The sequence below is a fragment of the Equus caballus genome, chromosome 16 (genome assembly GCF_041296265.1).
Source record: "Equus caballus isolate H_3958 breed thoroughbred chromosome 16, TB-T2T, whole genome shotgun sequence".
Classification (NCBI taxonomy): domain Eukaryota; kingdom Metazoa; phylum Chordata; class Mammalia; order Perissodactyla; family Equidae; genus Equus; species Equus caballus.
The window spans coordinates 89,115,560-89,138,518 of NC_091699.1; the positions used below are offsets into that span (position 1 = coordinate 89,115,560).

General features: G+C 40.3%; 2 protein-coding genes across 3 annotated transcripts in view; one reads left to right on the forward strand and one right to left on the reverse strand.

Moving 5' to 3' along the window:
• On the reverse strand, positions 1 to 11,757 carry LOC102148929 (uncharacterized). Its single transcript, XM_070236966.1, has 4 exons — positions 11,689 to 11,757; positions 11,260 to 11,604; positions 6,414 to 6,640; positions 1 to 932 (listed from the first exon to the last, which is right to left on the reverse strand). Exons 1-3 carry the CDS (start codon positions 11,755 to 11,757, stop codon positions 6,452 to 6,454), a joined length of 603 nt encoding a protein of 200 aa, XP_070093067.1. The 3' UTR covers positions 1 to 932; positions 6,414 to 6,451.
• The window catches only part of DIPK2A (divergent protein kinase domain 2A), a 22,008-nt gene continuing 10,642 nt past the window's right edge, over positions 11,594 to 22,959 (forward strand). The window contains exon 1 of one of the 2 annotated variants that reach the window (XM_023621061.2): positions 11,594 to 12,562. In XM_023621061.2, the coding sequence (XP_023476829.1) occupies positions 11,906 to 12,562 (657 nt within the window). In that variant the 5' untranslated portion in view covers positions 11,594 to 11,905. Of the gene's footprint in view, positions 12,563 to 19,149; positions 19,218 to 22,959 lie in introns of those variants that run through there. The other variant, XM_070239110.1, reaches the window with a different exon arrangement.

Sequence of the window (22,959 nt, forward strand, 5' to 3'; positions counted from 1 at the left end):
TTTACAGACTGAATTATTGTATTGCATTGGCTGGAGCATACAAAATACGAATGAAGCTGTATACAGATGACATCGCAATACCTGCTGGATGAAAAGTCAGTAAAATAAATTACGTAAGTTCAATTTTCCACATATACAGTAACTTTTTAAAGATTTAACTGAAATCATGAAGATTGGGTTGATATCTCATCTGCAGAATTGTAATTTTACCTTAAAAAATGGGCAGGCCTACAGATTTTGCTGGACTAGCTGTTTTGCCTACATCTATCTGGTATCAGCACCAACTAATCATCAGAGAAGATCTTTTATTTGAATGACAGGCATTAAATACAACTTGTGCTGAAATATCAAAGTGGTAAATGAACTTTTTGAATTTCATAGTTTATCTTGGAACACCTGCATTGGCATTTGCATTGATGGTGCAAAAGCAATGGTGAGTAAAACTGCTAGCATGAATTAAGTCAATGTATTCTTCCTGCCACACGTTATAAAAAAAAAAGTTTAAGAATGTCCTTAAAAAAACTTAGTAAAAACCATTAATTTTATGGAGTACATGTCCTTTTAACATTTTGTGTGACAAATGGGAAATACACGTAAATTAATTCTTCTGCATACTAAAATACAGTGTCTTCAGAAAAAGCACATGTAAGTCTTTTGAGTTGCAAGCTCAAATAGCTGCTTTTGTCATAGCAAACCATTTTTACTTGAAACGATGACAGACAAACTATGATCATTTAGGACATTTTCTTGTACAGAAATGAAGCCTATTAATGCAAGGAAAATAACTGAACGATTTGATGCCAGTGATAAAAACCAAACCATAGCAAGGGTTGGAACAAGCTCCTCTGACTCCTCGGAGGCATATCTTAAGTTTGTGGAAGCTGATGTTTATACACTGGGGAATTGCAGTGGTGGGCAGGAGTTGTTCATATCTAAGAAAAAGAATACAAAATAAATATGAAATTAGTCACAAAATGAATATTTACTTAGAATCAGAATATAACAAATTACTGGAAGATTGGCACTTCAGGTCCCTTTTTTCTGAGTTTTGTTTAGGCAATTTAACCAGAAATGTTTATATGGAAATGCTTCTGTCTGCAACCTGGCTTCCTTGCTGCACCTAGAACCCACTACTACTCTTAGAAACTCCTAACACTTAAGAGGGTCCCATGAAAGTGAGAGGACCTGAAGCTTAAGCCACATTAGCTGCACAGTAATCCCTTCTACTCTGTTTCTATTAAAGCATGATGCTACTCGTATTATCTGATAGATGCAATTTTAACTAATGAAAGAAAAAACTTGTATACAACTTAATTTTTACAAACTGAAAATACCTACATAACTAGTGTGTAGATCAAGCAGAACCTTATCAGCACCCCAGAAACCCTTCTTGTGCACCTTCCAGTCACCAAATCCTTTTGTACTGCCTAAGGATAATTGCTGTCCTGATCTCTAATTCCTGATTTTGTACTTTATATAAATGGAATCATACAGAACATATCCTTTTGTGTCTGGCTTTTCCTCAACATTTTGTCTGTGAAATTCAACCATATTTTGCACAGTTGTAGATCACTAATTCTCATTTCTGTATCATATTCTACTGTGTGAATATATCACACTTTATCTACTCTTTGTTAATGGACATCTGAGTTTTCTTCAGTTTTTTGCTATTACGAATAGTGTTGCAATGAATCTTCTAGTATACATGTGCCGGTGAATGCATGCATGCATTTGGCTATACACCGAGAAACGGAATTTCTGGGGCATAGGGTGTACATACGTTCACCCTTAGTAGATACTGCCAAATAGTCTTCCAAAGTGGTTGTGCCAACTGACACTCTCACTAGCAGTGTATAAGAAATCTGATTATTCTACATCTTTACCAGCTCGAGTACTGTCCACCTTTTTCATTTTAGCTATTTTGGCTAAGTACATAGTGGTATCATATTACGCCTTTAATTTACATTAGGCTGATAACTAATGAATTTGAAGTTTGTATATCTTCTTTTTTGAAGTGCCTTTTTTTAAGTCTTTTGCTTGTTGTCCCCCAAACCCCTCCCCAATTGGGTTTGTTTATCAATTTGTATGAGTTCTTTACATAACCTGGATACCAGCCTTTGTCAAACATAGATACGGAAGATACTTTCTCATACTCTGTGAGTTACTTAATCATTCTCTCAATGAATAAAAGTTCTTAAAACAGACCTATTTATCATTTTTTATCTTTACGGCTAGAGCTTTTGGCATTTCCTGTTTAAGACATCTTTACCTATGTGTAGCAAAAGATTAACCTTGTCCAAAGAAAGGTATGGCCCTTGTTCCTGGCTGCTGGCAGGTAACCTGTAAACTCTTGGAATGTCCTGCCTCATAAGAGTATCTTTGTTTACCCGGGGGCGTTTAAACCATTCCAAATAGTCTTTGCTAACAATGCGATTTATGGTGGGGACCTTGGGCCACTTGGTATCACACTGACCTCTGGAGGAGCTGGAGACTACGGTCAACAATGTGGGAAGAGAGCCATGGCTATGTGATTGAACCCCCAATAAAAACCCTGGACACCAAGGCTTGGTTGCACACCCCTAGTTGACAATACTGTGTGTGTTGCAACACCGTTCCTGGGAGAAGCAAGCACTGTTCACACCACTTCAGTGGGAGAGGACAAGTGGAAGCTCTCTGCACCTGGTTCCTCCTGCACCCTGCCCTATGTATCTTTTCCTGTTGCTGATTTTAATCTGTATTCTTTCACTCTAGTAAACTGTAATCATGAGCATAAAGCTTTGCGGAGTTCTGTGCTTCGAGCAACTATGGAACGCGACGGTAGTCTTGAGGATTTCCCAAATCACAGCCTACCAAAGGTCATGCAGACGCTCTCCTATGCTTCCCTTTACAAGCTTTATTTTATCATTCACATTTAGATTTGCAATCTCTTTAGAATCGATTTTGGTGCATGGTGTGTGAAGTACAGGTCAAGATATATGTATTTTTCCATATGATATTCACTTGACCTTGTACCATTTATTGAAAACATCACCTTGGAAACAGCACTGCTTAATCACTTTCGTCATAAATCAGCTGATCACCTGTGTATATGTTTTCACTATTAGTTTAAGTCCTCTGGCTTTGTTGTTCTTCAAGACTGACTGTTATTTCTGGCTCTTTGTATATCTGTATGAATTTTCAGCTTGTCAATTTAATTTAAAAACCTGTCAGGATTTACTGGGGGTTTTGTTGAATTACAAATTAACATCTTCACATCTGACATCTTTACAACATTAAATCTATTAATCCATGAACATGGTATATCCCTCTCTGCATTTATTTAGATTTTCTTTCATTTCTCTCAATAATGATTTGTAGTTTTCAGTATAGAGGTGTTATCTTTCTTTCTTTATATTTATTCCTACATAGTTAAGTTTTTTAAAAGTGATGCTAGTATAATTTATATAATTTGAGTCTGTAGAAAACCCAAAAGAATCTACAAACTATTAGAATTAATAAGAAATATAGCATTGTTGATGTGAAGACAATATACAAAAACGACTTTATTTCTATACACCAGCAACAAATAGTTAAGAAAATATAAAAAAAGATAGGCTAATGTTTTATTAGAACAATCTCTCTTTAAATATGACTTTTTAAAAGATCTGTAGAATATAAAAATAATTTTTAAAATAAATTTCTTTTTACTATTTTCCCCAAAATTTCTTTTGCAATTATTTCCAATTTTAAGAGAGAAAACAATGCAAAAAATGTAATTCATTGGTAGTCGTTTTGGTAGAAACATACAGCCCAAAAATGAATAAACATACATGTTATGATTTAATGGTTTTTGTAGGAAAGTTTTCATTATTTACCATTGCTCATCTCTTTGGTATTTGAGACCTTAACACTTGACTTTCTTTTTTTCTCTTGATATTGGAGATTACATAACTGTTCAATTTTCTTTCATTATTTACAGTTCAATATTAAGTACTAGTATCTTAAAAACCTGACAACCAAAACCTAATCCAAAAAAATTTAAATCTGCCCTTATACAAAATTTAAAGCTTTTTTTTCTTTTCTGCTTTTTCTCCCCAAATCCCCCCAGTACGTAGTTGTATATTTTAGTTGTGGGTCCTTCTAGTTGCGGCATGTGGGATGGCTCCTCAGCGTGGCCTGATGAGCGGTGCCATGTCCATGCCCAGGATCCAAACTAGCAAAACCCTGGGCTGCTAGAGCGGATCACAAAAACTTAACGACTCAGCCGCGAGGCCGGCCCTAAAGAATCTTTTTAAACAAATTCTAGAACTTCAACTACTGTATTTACTAAGTCTGTAAACTGAACACTGCAATTATGTGCTGGCTTTTCTTAGAATGATACATTTATAAAAATAAAATTATTACGATAGTCTAGTTTAATTCACTAAGTGCTATTTTTAGTTTGCCAACAAATCCTAATGGTCTTGTTATCTTGTGATTATATTAGCACCCAATATATATTTTACTTATCTATAATCAAGTTCTATTTTCTAAGTAGCAGGTAAATCTTGAAGGAAGCTTAATTATAATAAAGGAATAGGTAATCTTTCTATTCCATTTGATGTGATTTAAATGTTTAATTCCTGACTTTTCAAAAAATAACCAGAGCTTTATTATTTACTGGAAAAAAACAGAGAAAGTCCTGTATATCAATCTATTTTCTACAGAAAGTATAGGACAGCACAAGAGCAGAAAAGTAGTAAACGATCTGTCAAATCAGATAGACCAGTAAATCAATTATATCTCCAAGATGGGGAATCTCTATTGTGAACCCATAATTCCACTGGCCACACTCTCTAATCAGATTACACTGGATGATAAAACATCTCCATAGTTAGTTCTTGTGAAATTGTGATTTATGATAATAAATATATATTTGGTCTTCATCCACAGTTCCTGGCTCACAGCTCTCAAAACACTTGGAATTTCCTGAGTGATAGGAGCAATGGGAGCATCTTTTGTTATAATATTTGGTCTCTTGTCCTCAGTTCCTGAAATGATTTCAGAGCAATAAAGGTAAAATGGTGCCTTGTTATTCGTAACAAGCCCCTTTGTGGGTTTATGTAATCCTTATGGAAGAGGCCCACAACTAGGTTAATGCAAATGAGGTGACTTTTGGAAAGCCCCTAAGGAAGGGAGTTAGTCACTAGGGGACCCAACAAAGAATAGAGGGTTGGAACTTTCAGTCCCACCCCTTGATGAGGGGAGATGGAGGGGCTGGAGATTGAATCAATCACCAATGGTCAATGATTTAATCAATCATGCCTATGTAATGAGGCTTGATAAAAACCCAAAAGGACAGGGCTCAGAGAGCTTCCAGTTGGTAAACATGTGGAGAACTGGGAGAGCAGTATTCTTGGAGAAGGCACGGAAGCTCCGAGCCCTTTTCCCATATCTTTCCCTATGCATCTCTTCTGTCTGGCTGTTCCTCAATTATATCCTTTTATGATAAACCAGTAATCTATTGAGTAAATTGTTTCTCTGAGTTCTGTGAGCCACTCTAGCAAATTAATTGAACATGAGGAGGGGGTCAGTGAGAAGCATAGGTGATAACTTGGGCTTGCAACTGATTTCTGAATTGGGGGTGGGAGAGGACAGTCTTGCAGGACTGACCCCTTAACCTGTAACCCAAGGAGGTTGTCATGGGAACCTCTGATTTGTAGCTGGTCAGTTAGAAGCACAGGTAACAATCAGGGCTTGCAATTGGTATCGGAAGTGGAGGGCAGTCTTATGGGACTGAGTCCTTAACTCATGGAATCTGAGGCTTTCTGGGTAGCGAGTGTCAGAACTGAGTTAAATTGAAGGACACCCAGCTGGTGTCAGAGAATTGCTTGTTGGTGTAGGGAACCCCCTTCCACACACCCACCCTACACATTGGAATTGGTGACCAGAATCTTTTTTTTTTTTTTTTAAAGATTTAATTTTTTCCTTTTTCTCCCCAAAGCCCCCTGGTACATAGTTGTATATTCTTCGTTGTGGGTCCTTCTAGTTGTGGCATGTGGGATGCTGCCTCAGCATGGTTTGATGAGCAGTGCCATGTCCCCGCCCAGGATTCGAACCAACGAAACACTGGGCCGCCTGCAGCAGAGCGCGCGAACTTAACCGCTAGGCCACGGGGCCAGCCCCGACCAGAATCTTTAGTTCCCTAAAATGGGAACTCTTAATTACTTACCTACAGGGTTTATAAGCCCTTTTGTAAGGCAAAAAAAAAAGCAACATATCTCAACCATATAATTTTGAACACTAAATACACATTATGATACCCAAGTACAAAACATAAATGCATTCCTCATCTGTAGCTGATCTTTATAATTGGCACAGCACTTAGGCTGAAGATTATGGCAGGTCTTTTACCTATACATGTGGTTGCCATGAAGGAATCCTGGTAAAGATACCTTACTTAGTAAGAAGTCCCAGCTTTAGCTATCCAGCTTTAGCTGCCCTTTTGCTCTGAAAAGGACAGCTGCGGTTCTCCAAGCTTTCTGGCATGCTTGCTTAGAGAGAAGAGAAGTGGGCTGCAGCTGCCATCATCCAGCAGAGGAGACAGGAACACCATGTGCACAAGCCAGCAGATGCGGAGAGGTAGGAGACACAGCAATGTGAGGCTTAGGAGGAAAACAGGCTGTCAAAGGAGAAAGAAGCAAAATTATCCTGGTGCACTCTCCTAAGAGAGGTGCTATCGATGCTACAGGAATTTCTTCCCTATTTATGCTCCTTTAATATTTGCATATATCTCAATATTTATCACAAGCACGTAATAAAGTTGGTATGTATGTACCTGTCTCCTCCACTGGACTATCAGAACCTACATCCTCAGAATCTGGTACTTGGGCCCAACTGAATAAGGGGCACTTTCAATATGTATACCAAGCCATAAGATAGCTAATAATAAGGTTAACTTACACAGATGTACATGTTTTGTATTAACTTTTGAAAACGTCTTCACAATGGAATATGTAAGTGACCTCTCATTGAAATGGTGTTAATTTTTTTGTCTTTGCATACAATATTTTCTCTGCTGAAGTGAACTAGAAAAAAACCAGAAGTTTTAAAAATTTACTAAGAGAAAAATATGCCTCTCTGGATTAGCCTAGTCAAGGTGGAATACTTTATGTAACACTGCATGTTAATCTGAATTAATAATCATGAATTATAATGTTACCATTGCATTTGAGCTAATTTGCATTATTCTGATCAAGTCAGAAAACTATATAATTCAATTATCTCAAGCAAAATTATGATTTTTGTGTTTATAAGTTTGAGAAGTTTATTTTTACATCCAACGGAGCCAATAATTTGATATGACATCTGTCCTAAAAATACCTATGTGTAGAGTTATTGATTTAAAGTACAATAAAATGTGTTGAGAATTCTACTAAAACATGGAACAGTTTTTACCTATAAAACCTGTCCTTAAGGTACACCTCATATACATAAATCAGATAACTAACATTACTTAGAAAAGCTACAATTAACATTTGTCAAGTGCTTGAATTTTAGGCACTGAAGTTAGACACAAGGTGGGAATAATATCATTTTGTGGAAAAACGACTGCGTAGGTTTTTTAATTAGACTGAATGTCATATACAATATGATTTCTATTTCTATAGATAACTACAGATTTCAACAGCTAAATTAAGCTTAGAAACACAAATGTGGCACTGAAGAAAACGGACAGGGGGAATTGTATCCTCCTCATCCTCTTCCTCTCAGTCCCCCCTCCTCGGTAAATGTTAACTCTTCCAGCAGTTTCGGACAAAAACCATGCAGTGATAGCTGATGCTCCCCTTTCCCTCACATCCAAAGCTGGAGTAAGCTCTGTTAGGTTTGCCTTCAGAACGCATCCAGAATATATCTGTTCTCACCAGCTTCCCTGCTATCAGCCATGTTTCTAGTTTGGATTATTATAATAATATTTAATCCTAAAGTACTCATTCCTTCAGTTGTTCATCCATTCACCCATCCAGCAATGATCAATAAACCACCACTTAAATCAGACACTGTTTTGAGTACCTGCATACACAGAGAATTGCCTTTTTGGCCCTTACAAAAGCAATACCGCTTACCCCTCCTGAATCTTAGTACCGTGTGTTGTTCTAGGACATAACTGCCAGGGCACTAAACAGTCAATATCGAGAAAAGTAATGACCAGGTAAGGAACCATTTTCCAAATTGGGATTCCAAGGATTTGCTTCTACACCAAACTAAACCAGAAAACCTAGTTGATATGTCATTAAGAATATTCTGATACATCAGTGTCAGTAAATAACTTTTGGCATATAACTCAGAAGGAATAAAAAGAGTGAAATTGCTATATTAATATTCTTATTCCTCTCATCTTAAATTAACAAGATGTTTTTGGTCTTTACGTCTCTAAAAATGAAAAAGAGAAAAAGAATTGATGTTGAACTCTGTCAGATTCTAGCAATAAATAATAATCATCCATGGAAACTTAAGCTAAACGACAAAGAGCCCAATCTCATTAAGAAATACATTTCAATCAAATATTAATTTTTATAATTATTCACAATTGTAATATTTATATTTTGATGAGCTATATACTAGTAATAGTTGTAATGACACAAAAGATCTTTTCAGAATTGACATTTAGAACATTTTGATCACAAGATATGCAATAAATTTAAATATGCACTTTTTTTTGCTGCAGGAAAGAATGATAACCAATAAAACTTTCACCTAAAACCATACTACGTAAGAGTAGAATTCTGTAGGTCAAGGTTCTCAATAGCATAGCACTACTGACATTTTGGGCTGGTTAATTCTTTGTTGTTGGGGTTGCTTTGAGCAATGCAAGATGTTTTGCAATATCTGGCCTCTTCCCACTAGATGCCAGTAACCCCTACTCCCTAGTTATGTACCAAAAACGTCTCCGGATAGTGCCCACTGTTCCTAGGAGGCAACAGTCCCTAACTGAGAACCACTGCTGTAGGGGATAGAATAGCAATACGCTCTAAAACTTTGACTATGAGAGAGCTAGTTCACTTTTTTTAAATAGATGATGGGCATCAAAACACTATGCCACTTAATGCCATTCCATACAGTTAAAAGAGTGACAGTTATCGTAAAATGACACTTTACAAAACACTGGAAATTACATTATTTGTCATTATTTAACCTTATGGGGAAGAACTTTGGGTGTCTGCTTATAAGCCATTCTAGTCAAAAGCATTCTGTAGTTTAGAGGACAGGTGGGTAACGTACATTAACATCCACTTACTGACATTTTGTCAAATCCTAACCTGGTACTTCAGAACACTCAGTTTCTCGCACATGGCTCTAAGCCTTTGTTTCCCCTTGAGGAATGTATTAAGTTCTTGAAGACTATCTTTCTTTATAAAAGTCTAGAAAACTTAACTGAAAAGAATACCAGAGCTATTAAACAAATGTAAAATACTTAGATACACAAGAAGCATTTTTTAAAATTCAACTATAGACTAGTAATTTTTTTTACTTCCACTCTTTAAATGATGCCCATACAATTCCAAGGATTTGGAGGCTGAAAATAGTTTAAGAATTCCAAAGACCTTTTCCACACATAGAAACAGTACCTCCTTAATCCTGAAACTAGTCTCTCCCTATGGCCCAATCCTCTCAGCTTAATCAATTTACTGGCAAGAATGTGAATAGAATCATTCATTCTCACTATAAATATAAAAACATATGAAGTGCTTTCATTGTTTTAAAGCAACTCCACAGAAATTATCTAGTACTAACAAAACATAACAGGACAGGTAGAAAAGATGTCAGAGACAAGAAACTTGCAGTTCAGTAATAACTTGCCTAGTTACAATTCAGCAGCAGCAGAGCTGACCTCTCCAGACTAAGAAAATCCTCCCTGGAGCTTCTGCGCATACTTTACACAGTATGGAGTCTGGGGATGCTTGAAGGCAAGGGAAATAAATTATTGCCAAAGGTGGCAGAAGGTCCTTAGCTGTAGCAGCCAAATTTCTCAAGTAGTCATTTTGTACAACACTTTGAAGACCCAATCTTCCAATGTGCCTGTATTCAATGGAACATCATTCAAAAATCACTTATATGTTGAATAACTTTATTAAATTGTCCAGAAGCTTTTTTCGGAGTTTGAATTCTTACGTCATGCAAGACAAAACAGTAACCTCAACAGTACTTGTCAAGAGGACGGCTCTGCCTTTTACAATCGAATGGCTACTGAGAACAACACGGAAAAGCGAATTTGATAATCCAGCTTGGATGTTTCTCATGAAGCCCCCCTAGAGCTGACCACACACGCCAGTACTAGGGCTTCTAAAACTCACGGTTGGATCCTAAAATGAACTCAGTTAAGACGCAGACATTTACCACCGTGTCAGGAACCACCTGTCCCCCGGACTAACAACTACTCCTCACTGTAACTGTCCCAGCGCTTAAACGAAAGAGCATTATCACGATGCGTTCGCAGCTCAGCTCAAGAGTCCAGGTCCCTAAAACTCAGCCCGAGACAAGGCGCCGCGGCTGATGTGAGCCACCGGGCCCGCGCGCGGCACAGCGGCCGGGGCCCCGGCGCAGGGAGGAGCCCTCGGGGCGGCGCCGGGACAGCCCCTCGGCCGAGGCGGGGAAGCGGCGCCAGGCCCGGCTGGGAAGCAGGCGGGGAGCCAGGCCGACCTGCCCACCGCTCTGCCCCGATCCTTCGCAGCGCTGGGGCGGGACTCCGGGCGGCCCCGGGCCGCGTCGCTTCCCTCGTCAACCGACTTTCCCTTTAACACGGCGTCTGGTGGGCTGCGCCTTCCCCGCGCCCACTCAGGAAGATTAAGACGCCTCCACAGACCCGCTAAAGACGGAGCCCCAGCCGCTCCGCCACCTCTCACGCCCGTCCCACGTCCCCTCCGCAGGCCCTCCCCCGGCCAAGCCGCACGGGCTCCCACCGCCTCCCTCGGCCTCGCCCAGCCCCCGCGCGCGCCCCCGCTTGAGGCGCGGGCCACACCGCCCAGCCCCCGCCCCGCCCCGCCCCGGCCCGGCCCGCGCGCCGCCCGGAGGGAGGGGACGGCACGAGGCTTCCGCAATTCTTTTCTTGGTTTTTCCCCCACTTTGGGGAGCGTCGCCACAACAGCAAGAGACAGGCCCCAGTAAAACTCCACGATCACAGATTAACTAGTCCTGAAAGTCGCTTCGCCTCCAGAGCTCGAGAGCTCATCCCTCCTCCAAGGCTCGAGCTCCGCCCCCACGGAGCCCGCCCCCAAGCCGCCCCCGCGAGCCCGCGCTTACGCTTTCCGGGCGGTGCGACGCGCTCGCCCCGCCCGCCGGCCCCGCCCCCGGCCCCTCTCCCTCTCTGGAGAGCCGGCGCGCACGAACTGGGGCGTGCGGCGTCAGGGACGCGGGGCCGCCTCGTCCTTCCCACCTTCCTACACTGTTGCTACTTTTCGCTGTGAGACATTGCAGCTTCTCTTCCCCTTCCGTGAGTCCCTCCTTCCCTCTCCTCAGAGACGTCCCCCACTCGCCCCGCGCCGGCCGCCGCCGCCGCTGCAGCTCGCGCGCCCCCAGCGAGCAGTGCGCGTGCGCGTACGCGGGCGCACGGCCGTCGGGCCCCCGCACTCCCCCCGCCCCGAGCGGCTATAACTTGGCTGGCGGGGGGGAGGCGCCGCCGGAGTCGGAGGGCGGGGAGCTCGGAGGAGGGAGCTCGAGAGTTGTGGAGACTAGTGACGGGGAGAAGTCGCAGCCCGCTCCGCTCGGCTCCTGCCCGTTCCCCTTCTCGCGCTCACACATCTCCTCCGCCTCCCGCCCCGGCCCGCGCCCTCGCCCCTTCTCTCGCCCGGGGGCCCCTGCCGGTCGCTCTCCGGCTTTCGGCGCGGCGGGGGCGCCCCGGGGGTGCCCTCGCCCTCGGCGTGGTGCGCGCGGGCGGCGGGCGGGCGGGATGTGGCGCCTGGTGCCCCCGAAGCTGGGCCGCCTGTCCCGCTCGCTGAAGCTGGCGGCGCTGGGCAGCCTGTTGGTGCTGATGGTGCTGCACTCGCCGTCGCTGCTCGCCTCCTGGCAGCGCAACGAGCTGGCCGACCGGCGCTTCCTGCAGCTCAATAAGTGCCCGGCGTGCTTCGGCACGAGCTGGTGCCGCCGCTTCCTCAACGGGCAGGTGGCGTTCGAGGCGTGGGGCCGCCTGCGCCTGCTGGACTTCCTCAACGTGAAGAACGTCTACTTCGCGCAGTACGGCGAGCCCCGCGAGGGCGGCCGCCGCCGCGTGGTGCTCAAGCGCCTCGGCTCGCAGCGCGAGCTGGCGCAGCTCGACCAGAGCATCTGCAAGCGGGCCACCGGGCGGCCCCGCTGCGACCTGCTCCAGGCCATGCCCCGCACCGAGTTCGCGCGCCTCAACGGCGACGTGCGGCTGCTCACGCCTGAGGCGGTGGAGGGCTGGTCCGACCTGGTGCACTGCCCCTCGCAGCGCCTGCTCGACCGCCTGGTGCGCCGCTACGCCGAGACCAAGGACTCGGGCAGCTTCCTGCTCCGCAACCTCAAGGACTCGGAGCGCATGCAGCTGCTGCTCACCCTGGCCTTCAACCCCGAGCCGCTCGTGCTACAGGTAGGCGCGGACCCGGCGGGGCGGGCGCGGGGCGACCCGGCTGGTGGCGAGTGGGCTCTTGTCCCCTAGACGCGGGCGCAGCTGGGATTCGACTACGGGCCCTTCAACGCCAGAGGGAGCGCGTGCTTACTCCCAAAATGTCTCTGCAGCGTTTCCCCGGCCCCCTCCCCGCCTCTCCGCGGGTCGCCGCCGGCGCAGCGGCCCCCGAGCCCCCGGCCCTTCCTCGGTTCTTTGCAAGTGTGTCTGGACCGCGTTTGCCCGCCCCGTTAGTACCCGCGTGGCTGGCCTAACTTCGGCCCCGAAGTCTGTCTTTGTTTTAGTCCTTAGCTTATTTGACCTGGCAAATCGTTGGGACAGCCTGTCTGGGGACAAGCTGGGGAAGATAAGATGAGAGAATGGGGACTGTGATCAGGGGTGGGGGAAATCCGCGAGCCGGGCTTTGCATGGGTTTAGGAAGGGGAAAAAGTAAGGCATCGTTGGACTTGGGGCTGGGAGGGTTTAAGGCCAAGACGGACGTTTGCATCCTGGTCCTGTGACCTGCCCTGTTCATCTGGTCATTTGGCTGCAGGAGGGAGACGAAGTGTGGGCCGGGGGGAGAAACGGGGGAGAGATTCCCACCTCTCGCCTGGTTAAGTTAGTGGCTCTCTGGGGACTTTATTTTGAAAACAGATGTGCCGTTTAGGGGAGTAGGTTGCGATCTTTTTACAGGTGACAGCAAAAAAGAAAACAAGCCCCCAAAACTGTGTTTACCTTTGGAGTAGTTACTGAGTTTCCACGCGTTCTGACCCGGCTTTAGCGCGCGTCCTTGGCTGATGGGTACGACGACGCGGGGGTTGTGATCCCTCCCGGGGAGCGCAGGGGAAGTTACCTTGCTACTTTTCCATGCCAGTTTTGCAATATTTCAAATGCAAGGGTAAAGCGTGACTGAAAATCCATCACAAGCAATTTTGCCATACTTCACGCCCTTTCTGCCCTGCTACGAATGTCACTGATGGCCGGGGGCGTTGTACAGGGTTGTGTTGTTGTTTTAAAATCTAAAGTGCATGAGTAGGAGTATGCAGTGTTCATTTGTATTGCTTGCTTTTCCCAAGATCTCTGCTGCCCAGCTTAGCTAAGAGAAACCTGTTTTGTTTGATTAGTTCAGCCAAATACTTTCAACACAAAATATTTTGCCTCAACCAAGACTTTAGTGTGGGTCTTAGTAAATTTTAAGCTGTCATAGGATATATGCAAAGGGTCAAATTTAAGATTGTGTGTTAATTACTGCTCTCTCTAACACTGAATGGTATATAAGACTGCTTTAAATTTCCTCAAAGAAATTACTTTATTTGGTAGTTTCCAAGCTAGTCAGCCTCTAAAGCTGAAGCCCATATTTATGATACATACATTTGATTTGAAACTTGTCTTTTCTATTTAAGCTGTCTTTTATCTTTGAGGAGTAGATGTTTGTTAGCAAAGTTGGTCCCTGGAGAAAGCTTTAGCAGTAGTTTGCTGAGTAGATAGTTTGCCAAATTCTCTGGGACCCAAGAATTGAGTAAGGAGCTACCTTAGTAGTAATACAGATTTTTTGCACTTAGAATAGTGACTGCCTATTGAGAGATTTTCATCAGGTAATTCTGAGTATTGATGTATTAGAAACAACTAATATTTTAAGAACACTATATCCAGTTATTTATAAATATGTCATGGCTTTTTAATATGAGAAACTTTGGCATTTGATTTGCACTAAGGTAAATCTGCTTTCTTTCGGAAGCTTTTATATTTTCTGAAGTTTGAAGTTGTCTTGGCTTTTTCAGTTTACTTTATAAAGTTGAGATAATCAAGGGTGCTTGTATCTTGTTTTCTGATTAACTCTTCCCTCAAACTTAATCTTTCTTCCTCTGTTTTACTCTTTAGTGATAAACAGCTTTAAAAGAATTACAGTTATATTCTTGTAATCTAAACTTAGTGACTCACTTGCTCTTGAGTGGGTAGATAGATGGGCTATAGGACAAGACTTTGCTTTCAGTATGAGGAAATACATGTTTCAACATTGTTGACTGTGACATTTGTAAATTGCTATTTTAATTTAGGCAGCCTAGTTCTATAGTCAGTCACATGCTGTGTGAAATGTAAATGTGGAGTCTTAATACCAGTCAATCATATTGGTATGTTTATTTTTTTACCTGATGAACAATCAAGTAGAAAAAGAAACTCACTTTTAAATAAGAGATCTTCCTACAGCTGCTACTTTCTTCATAAAACCTTTGGTAACAACTAGTGAGTTAGGAAGTATGAACAATATAGTTGAGGTTTGATGATAGTATAAAACTACTAAAAGGAAAGGAATCTCAAAATTCTGTGACCAAGTGCAAAGATTGTTACATACGAAGTCAAATCATTACGTTCATTACTTTTTGTTGACTAGACAAATGTATACAATTTTAGTATTTATACTGGTTTCTAGGAGCTGTTTATGGTTGTGTTGGGATATTAAATGATAATGGTAGAAAAACTCACTCACCTTTGGCTCTGTATTTTTTGGTTCATGTATTTTTAAAAATGTTTTTAAGGGTACAAGTGTGTGTTTTACAGCTTAAAGAGGAACTCACTTTTTCTTTTTCTTTTCCAGGAGAGGGAGCCACTTAAGGAATTTTTGGACAGTTGATGATAACTAGATTTTCCTTAATTTTTGGACAATAAAAGATAACTTCTTTGGAAAGAAAGGCTTTCGAGCTGACTTCATCAAACTATTCTTAATAAAACTTCCAATGTTGTAAACATGCTTCCAAAATAAACATTTAAGAGTCTCCTTTGATAAGATACTAAAGAAAGAACTCAAAAATGTATATGATTGAACCTGTTAAACTCGCCTCTTCTGATTTTAAGAAATAACAAATTGAAGTTTCTATTTTGCCTTGAAAGGAGACAGGAAAGGTTAATTAAATGTCTGTAAAATATATTGTGCATATGCCTTATCTATGTAAGGCTATTTAGATTTGTAATATAAATTTCCCAATACTATGAATAGAATAGAATGAAATAGTATGAAAGAACAACTCTGCCCATTGTTGGATAGTTTTACTAGCTTACGGCAGCTTCTCTGGCTGTAAGGAAAGTTGTTCTGCCATAGAATTATTATCTTCTAAAAAAATTGTATAAACATCAAGCAACAAGATAATGCTAGTGCCCTTAACTTCTACTGTGAGACCTTCCTTTCCTCTTCACATTTTTACTTCACCAAGAAGTGTATTTTAATTACAAGTATGCCATAATCCATAAAGCTATGAAAAAAATTGGGGAGAGGGACTTTGTTGATTTTGTATTGTATAATGACATTCTTAGAAGGTGAAAAAATTGAGGTGTTGAAGTATTTGGCAAGATGTTTTCTGTTATTGGTAAATTTTCTCCTAGTATTTCTACTTACCTATTCTTGAATTTATAGAAGTTGTGGGTGTGGGAGAGAAATGCCGTCTGGATTTCCTGAAGCCCAGACTGTATGTCTGACTTTATGACCTGGAGATAGTGAAGATGATCTTGTCTATAGAAATAAAGAAAGCTCTTGGTTGTTTAGAGGGGAGGAGTTGAGGATTTGTTTTACTGTCGTATTTATAGAACTTTATTTGTCTTAAGTTTTCTGAATCATGGTTTTAATAGAATTTCCCTAATTTTTACAGTATGTAACTATTATTATTTAAGCTATGGATTTTAAGCTTTCATGTCAAACCTTGTAAATGACATAATATATGTGAAATACTTCATACAGTACCTGATGATTAGTAAGCACTCAATAAATGTTAGACATTAAATAAGGTAAAAGTAACTAACTGTCTCGTGCATTTGATCAGCTGTTTTGAAGCTTGTTTGGAATATGAATCACCTTAAAAATAGTTATGATTCTATCAACCATACCTTTAGTTATGCTGATTTAGCCCATTCCTACATTATAGGATGAATTTTTACAGAAAACTTTGAGTGAATGTTGTTGTTTTTGTCCTTAAAAGTCATTTCTATAGGAGAAGAATATGTTTTTAAGATGCACTACTAAAAGTTATAGTTTTTGAAGTAAACAAAAGATTATGGCCATTTAACTCTTTCTTTAGACAAGCTGATAAACTTTTTTTATGGGGCTCACTTTACTTATTATAAAATGAGACTATTGGATTAGACCCTTTCCTTTTTAGCCACAACCTCCTGTGACTCTGAGACTCTTGATTTGAGGAATTATTGTTTTTCTACTTCTCTTCTGAGCTTAGCTTTAAATGGTGGGTTTAAGTTCTTCTAAAAGGAAATTGGGGAGTTTTGGTACTTGGTGCCTGCTAGGGGGATGGGGTGGAGGCCAGAATAGATAACCCTGTTTCAAGTTTGTCTTCCTACTCCCAGATTTTTACACGTATGAAATCAGATTAAAACAAAACAAAACCCGAGACTGCCTTTAAAGGAAAAAATATGAAGCTGATGGTAGCCAAGGATCTTGTGGGGCGATGGCATCTAGCAAGGATGTCCAGACTGTCTCAGGAGTTTCTTTTCAAGCAACAGCTTCAGGAGCCACCCACTTCTCTCTCATTGGCTGCTGCTGTCGTAACTGCCTTCCCAGATTTAGGCTTCTGAGATGGCTCTGGCTAGGTGGTTCGGGCTAGAGCACTTTTTATCTAATAAATTCATAAGTTTAAATCTAGAAGGATTTTTTTTTTCTGTTTCTCTGGTTTTTCATTGAGGTTTCATTGACACTTTTGACACTTGAACATCCTTCTTGAAAAAGCAAAAAAATAATAATAGATGCTGTGTACCTCAGGTCTAAAAAAGGAGGAGACTTTTATTTTGGAAAAGCCATGGAAACAGTCAGTCACTCCTAGGAAAGCACCACTTCCAGATCACTGGAGCCAAATCGTTTGACACCCTGGCCTATTTTCTGGATTTATCCATACCTTTTGACCATTATTAATTCTGAGGTCCTTTCTGTACTTTGTCTTATCTTCGAACTATTTTCCTTCATATTTCCACCACATGGGTCAGTACAGATTCCTCATGCACGTTGGTGGGGAATAGCTTACTTTTGGGGATCTGCTTTCTGGACGTTGGTGGTCACTTTCTCAGGGGATCATCAGACTGGTTTTTATTCTCTGTTTTTCTGGCTTATGGTCTCTGGCCTACTTCCTATATTGCTATCATTGCTGCTGACCCTTCACAGAATGCTGATTTTTTTTCTTTCTTTACTTTTCACTCATTATGTATATATTAAACTCATATGGTCTTAGACTATAAGCCTTGCATTTTTCCTATGCATATGAAGAACTTTAGTGATTGTAAAATGTCTTAAGACTAGTTTATTACTAGTAAATTTCTAGTTTAAGATGAGGATAGGTCTTCATCCTGGTCATAGACCCTGACAGGTTTTAAATTATGTAGTCAAATCTTTTATCCAATTTGTGTGTCTCTTTTTTTGTTAATATAGATTCTTGAGAGGAAGTTATCTGTGAAATACCTGGAAGCTCTTTGGACTTAGAGCCCTGGACTTAGAGTCAGAAAAACTGAATTTTATTTGTTCATTTAGTCTAAGGCATTTGGATTGAAGGGATTTTTCTAGGCAGCAAGTAGCTTACTGTGTAGGAGGTAAGCATATAAATGACTAATTGCAATCAATACAGCATAATAAGCCCTACCAAAAAACATAGTGCATTCTGTCAAATGACTCCTTTAGGGAGGGACATCTGGGTGTATCTTCATAGGAAGATTTCACAGAAAAATTGACTTCTGAAGGCTAAGTGAGATTTTGCTCATAGGTGGGAGTGGGCAGCGCAGGAGTGGTGGGGGGCAGTACTGAGTTGGCATTCTGTCCTACCACAAAGTTGTAGGATGTCATTGAGCAAGTTACTTAGTGTTTCAGAGCCTGAGTTTTTTAATCAGTAAAATGGGAATGTTAATACTTATCCAACAGGATTGTTTTAAAGATTAAATGAGATAGAATTATTCAGATAATATATATGAAATATCTTCACTTGTAAAATTTTTATAGTGTATTACTACTTTGCAAATCAACTGATTCCATTTTTAGACAGCTATAGTTGTTGAAAAGTTGTTTAGTACATTATGTTCACATCTGTCTTAGAAATATATAAATTTCACTCTTCCTATGGCAGACATTCAGATGTCTCCCCCTTTACATATACACACATCATAAATACCTAGGTTTTTTTGAATAGTAATTAAATGGAGGCTTAGGGATTTGTCCCATATGAAGTACAATGAATAGAATGAATATTGTAGGAAACAGGGTTTAAATAAGGATTCAGTAATATGAAGCAAATAGTTTAATTTTTCTCTGTAAATCATTACTACAGTGTAATAATTGTACCTAGTACAGTGATGAGTGATAATTTTAAGAATAGGGGTTAAGTGTAGGTTATTTATAGGTGTTCTTAGACTCTGAGACAGAATCCAAAAAGATTTATTAACAGAGGTAGGTATGATGCTTCAGAATCTTCTTCATATTTTGCCTTTTTAGTGCTTATTTAGAGTTTTAACTGTGACGTGAAGAGATCTGACAAGAATTGTGTGGCCTTGCTCAGTAGTGCCAGGAACTGATCTCTACGCCCTTGGGATACAGGCCAGGGCACAGTTTGTGCAGGCCTTTGCTTTCTGGGGCATTCCGTGTGGGCAGCAAACAAAGAACAAGGTAATTTCCCATTTTACATACTATAAAAAGAACAAAGCAGACTCGTGTGATGGAGAATTGTAGTGGGGATAGAATACTTTAAATTGAGTGGTCAGGAAGAGTGACATCTTAGCTGAGGTCTGAATGATGAGAAAAAGCCAATGGTGCTAAAGTTCTGAGGGCGGAATGTTTTTAGGCAAGAGATACGGCAGATCCAGAGGCCGCAAAGTGGGATCAGATGTAAGAGTAGGGAAGAAGCATGGTAGAATATAAGGTCATCGAGGTAGGCAAGGACTGTATGTCCATAGCCTTGTAACCATTCTTAGTGAGTTTAAGATTTTATTTTCAAAGCAATGGGAAACAATGGAAGTGTATTTGGCAGGGCCTGGTTTGTGGAAAATGGGTTATAATAAGGGATAAGAGAGGAATCAGGAAGACTTTCACGCTAGCTCCTGGGAGAGAGCTGGGTGGTTTGCATTAAGATGGATGCAGTGGAGGTTATCAAAAGTGGTCAGACCCAGTGTATTTTGGAGAAATAACTCACAAGACTTCCTGGGTGGGTTAAGGTATGAGGGAAAGGGAAAAATAAAGATTCGTCTGAGCAACTACTGAGTGATGATTCCATTAGGACGAGGAAGCCTAGAGGAGAGAGATACTATGCTACTAGCAGGTGTTTTGCTCTTCTTCTGGGGGCCTGTGTTAATTTAGTTTGTGTATAAAGCAATCAGGGAAGTTAGTACTGTTGTATTTGGTGGACTGATTAAAGAAATTGGTTCTTGACTAAAGAAAGTAAGGTAGCATTCTTACGTTATTGGGTCCAAAAGAAGCTTATTATATCTTTTTTCTTTGACATTTTGTTTTATTGTGAGTAAATGTTTGAGTATGGTGTTTGTAGGTATGTATTTCAGCTTCGAAATGTGAATCAAGGTTGCTAGTTGCCAGAGTAGGTAAGAAAGGGTCAGTTGACTAGTAAATTTATGCATATTTAAAATTTGTGGCCAGGTTTTTTTTTTTTTTTAATGGAAGAGAGCATTTCTTAACCCATTTATTGTAAAAGATAATTTATTTCTATTAAACTGAGGTAGTTTTTTCTGTTGTTGATGTGTTTTGACATTCCCTTCCAATTTTAGATACAGCTGTTGGACATGATATTCAGTGAAATAACACAACCTTGCTAATTTCAAGGCATTGCTTAATATTGTTGGAATTCTAGGTGGGTGGAAAATGGCATTCAGAAAATTAATGAAATAAGTGAAACATATCCTAGGACTTGAAAATCTTGAGATTTTTAAGATTCTACAGTATTGGCAATGGATTTTGGCCACTGTTTGGTAGTATAAATTAAGAAGCTAAGGTCTTAAAGAAATTTTAGAAAAAATTAGGTAACCATTAAATCATCCCAGTAATTTTACTATGTTCCCCCTCCAGACAGTTCACAAAACTGTGAACACATTAGTCTGTCACCAGCACAGTTGACTAATCTCTATGAACAGCTGTTATAACATGCGTTACTACAGTGGGATTTTGTTCAAATTTGGGCTTTTAAAAATAATTTTGAAACTTACATTGAAGCTTTAAGAATTTTCTATGCTTTTGATAGGCGTGTACTTTCTAAAAGTGTTCTCAAATTTATTTTTGGTGTGTGTGTAGAAATGCCAGTTCCGTAGAAAACCTATAACCAGATTTTAGATTGTATGTTTTGATTATTAATAGATTTTTTTCAAACCGTTTTCTTTTTGCTAGGTATTTCCTCACTTAAAAAGTCTATTGCAGCACCTCTCTTCTTTAGGCAAACTGTAAAGTTATGTTCCTTTTACTGGAATGTTGTGATGTAATAAATGAGTATAAAATATTTTACATTTCTTGTATGAAAGGAATTATCTTTTAAACTTAGTATGCAAACCCTACTTTTGGTTATGTAAGGAGACAAAAAAGATAATGGAATACAAGCACTTTAGAGTTGACCTTATTTTAATCTATCAGTTTCATGGTGTTCTCTGTAAGTAAATTAATTAATAAAACCAAAAAGTAATGTTATATATTTTTACTCATACATCCCATGTCTCCTTTCTTCATGACTGTGTTTTGACATAATAGAATAAAATGACTTATGGATCTGGTAGGACAATGGCTACTGATCAAAGGGTATTGTGATAGTGTAAAAACTTGTTTTTTAGAATAACTTTATATACCAGAGGATATTGGTTAATTCCATTGTGTAAGATGTCTCTGAATGTTAAGGCTTTGGCATAGGTGTTTTTTATGGCAGGTAGACCGTATTGAGGAGCTTGTGTTTTATTCTCCAAGTGCCAGCATGATCTGGGCCCTCCCTCCCTCTCCAGACTCCATTGCCTCAAGCCATTTCCTCCTTATTCATTTCACTGCAGCTGCTTTGGCCTTTCTTTTCAGTTCTGAGAAGACAGCTTCTGGCTCCAACCTGTGCCTGGAACATTCTTACTGCCCCATCCTCAGTCTGTCTAATATTATACTCATCCTTCAGGTCTCAGCGCTCCTTAGAGAGGCTGCTCTTTACTACCCAATCTAAAATAGGTCCCTACTCTTCTTTCTCAACATACTCCACTTTTCTGTAATTTGTAACAAATTCCGTAATTTATAGTTTATATGTGTTTAATAACCATCCTCCCAACTCAGGCTGAAAAAGCTTCCTGAGAATAGGGACTATGTTTTATTTACAACTGTTTACTTAGCATTTCATGGTGGAGTTAGGCTAGATCTAGGATTTTTTAATTTGAAATCTATGTTCTTTTCATTCCACAATAACTCTCTTGTTGCCTTTCTACTTCAGCTGCTTATTGTAGTCACTGGAATGTAGGTTAACGTACGATCCTTTATCTGTAATTCCAAATTTACAAACCTGTAGAAAAATAGATTTTGTCAAATTAAAAAAAAAAACAAACATGAAAACACATGAGGTAATTTATATGCTTTATCCCACTTAGGATGAATAAACTTACTTTATTTTTGCAGCACAATAAGTTTTCTTGTGGGGTGCCTGCCCCAGACTCCTGGAGGTGTTGCATAATATGAGTGTGAAATCTGTGCACTGTTACCTTTCCAAAATCTGAAAACTTCTGAAATAGGAGGATGTTGGATTGAGGGGTTGTATTAGCCTGACTTCGCCTCTTACTACCCCTGTGACTTTAGGCGAATCACTTAAACTGTGCTGATAAGACTGAACCAGTTTTACAACTCACGGTGTAAGTTCTAGAGCCTCCAACTCTAGAATTCTTAGATTTCACATCCTCTTTATTGATCACATAAACTATCAATAGATAGGTAATAGCTTACTTAAGCATTTAGAATTTGCTTTGTAGTGCTTACCTATTATAAATGAAAAGCAAATTACAGTGCTGTGTTTATCTGTATTCATGTGACCAAGTTTTAAATTTTTTGTATTTTTAGTGCTGTGGATGCCCTATACATTTTTCACAGCATTGAGCCTTTTTAAAGTTTGGTAACTAATTTATATACTCTGTTGTAAAATAGAAACTACTAGAGGACAGTTAAGATGTATTTCTAACTTAGTGGTTCTTTTGCTATATTTGGAAGGTGTTCATTATTTGTAGCACCTCTCTTGATGAATATCTGGATGTTTTATTTAGTAGGTTTAAATACGAAATATAAAAATGTTTTGGTAAGGAATCTACAAAGTACCTTTCATAATTTTTTTCCTTTGATCCTTGGATTGCCCTGATGATTATGGTGGTACAAATATTATTCTAGTTTTATGGAGGAAGAGACT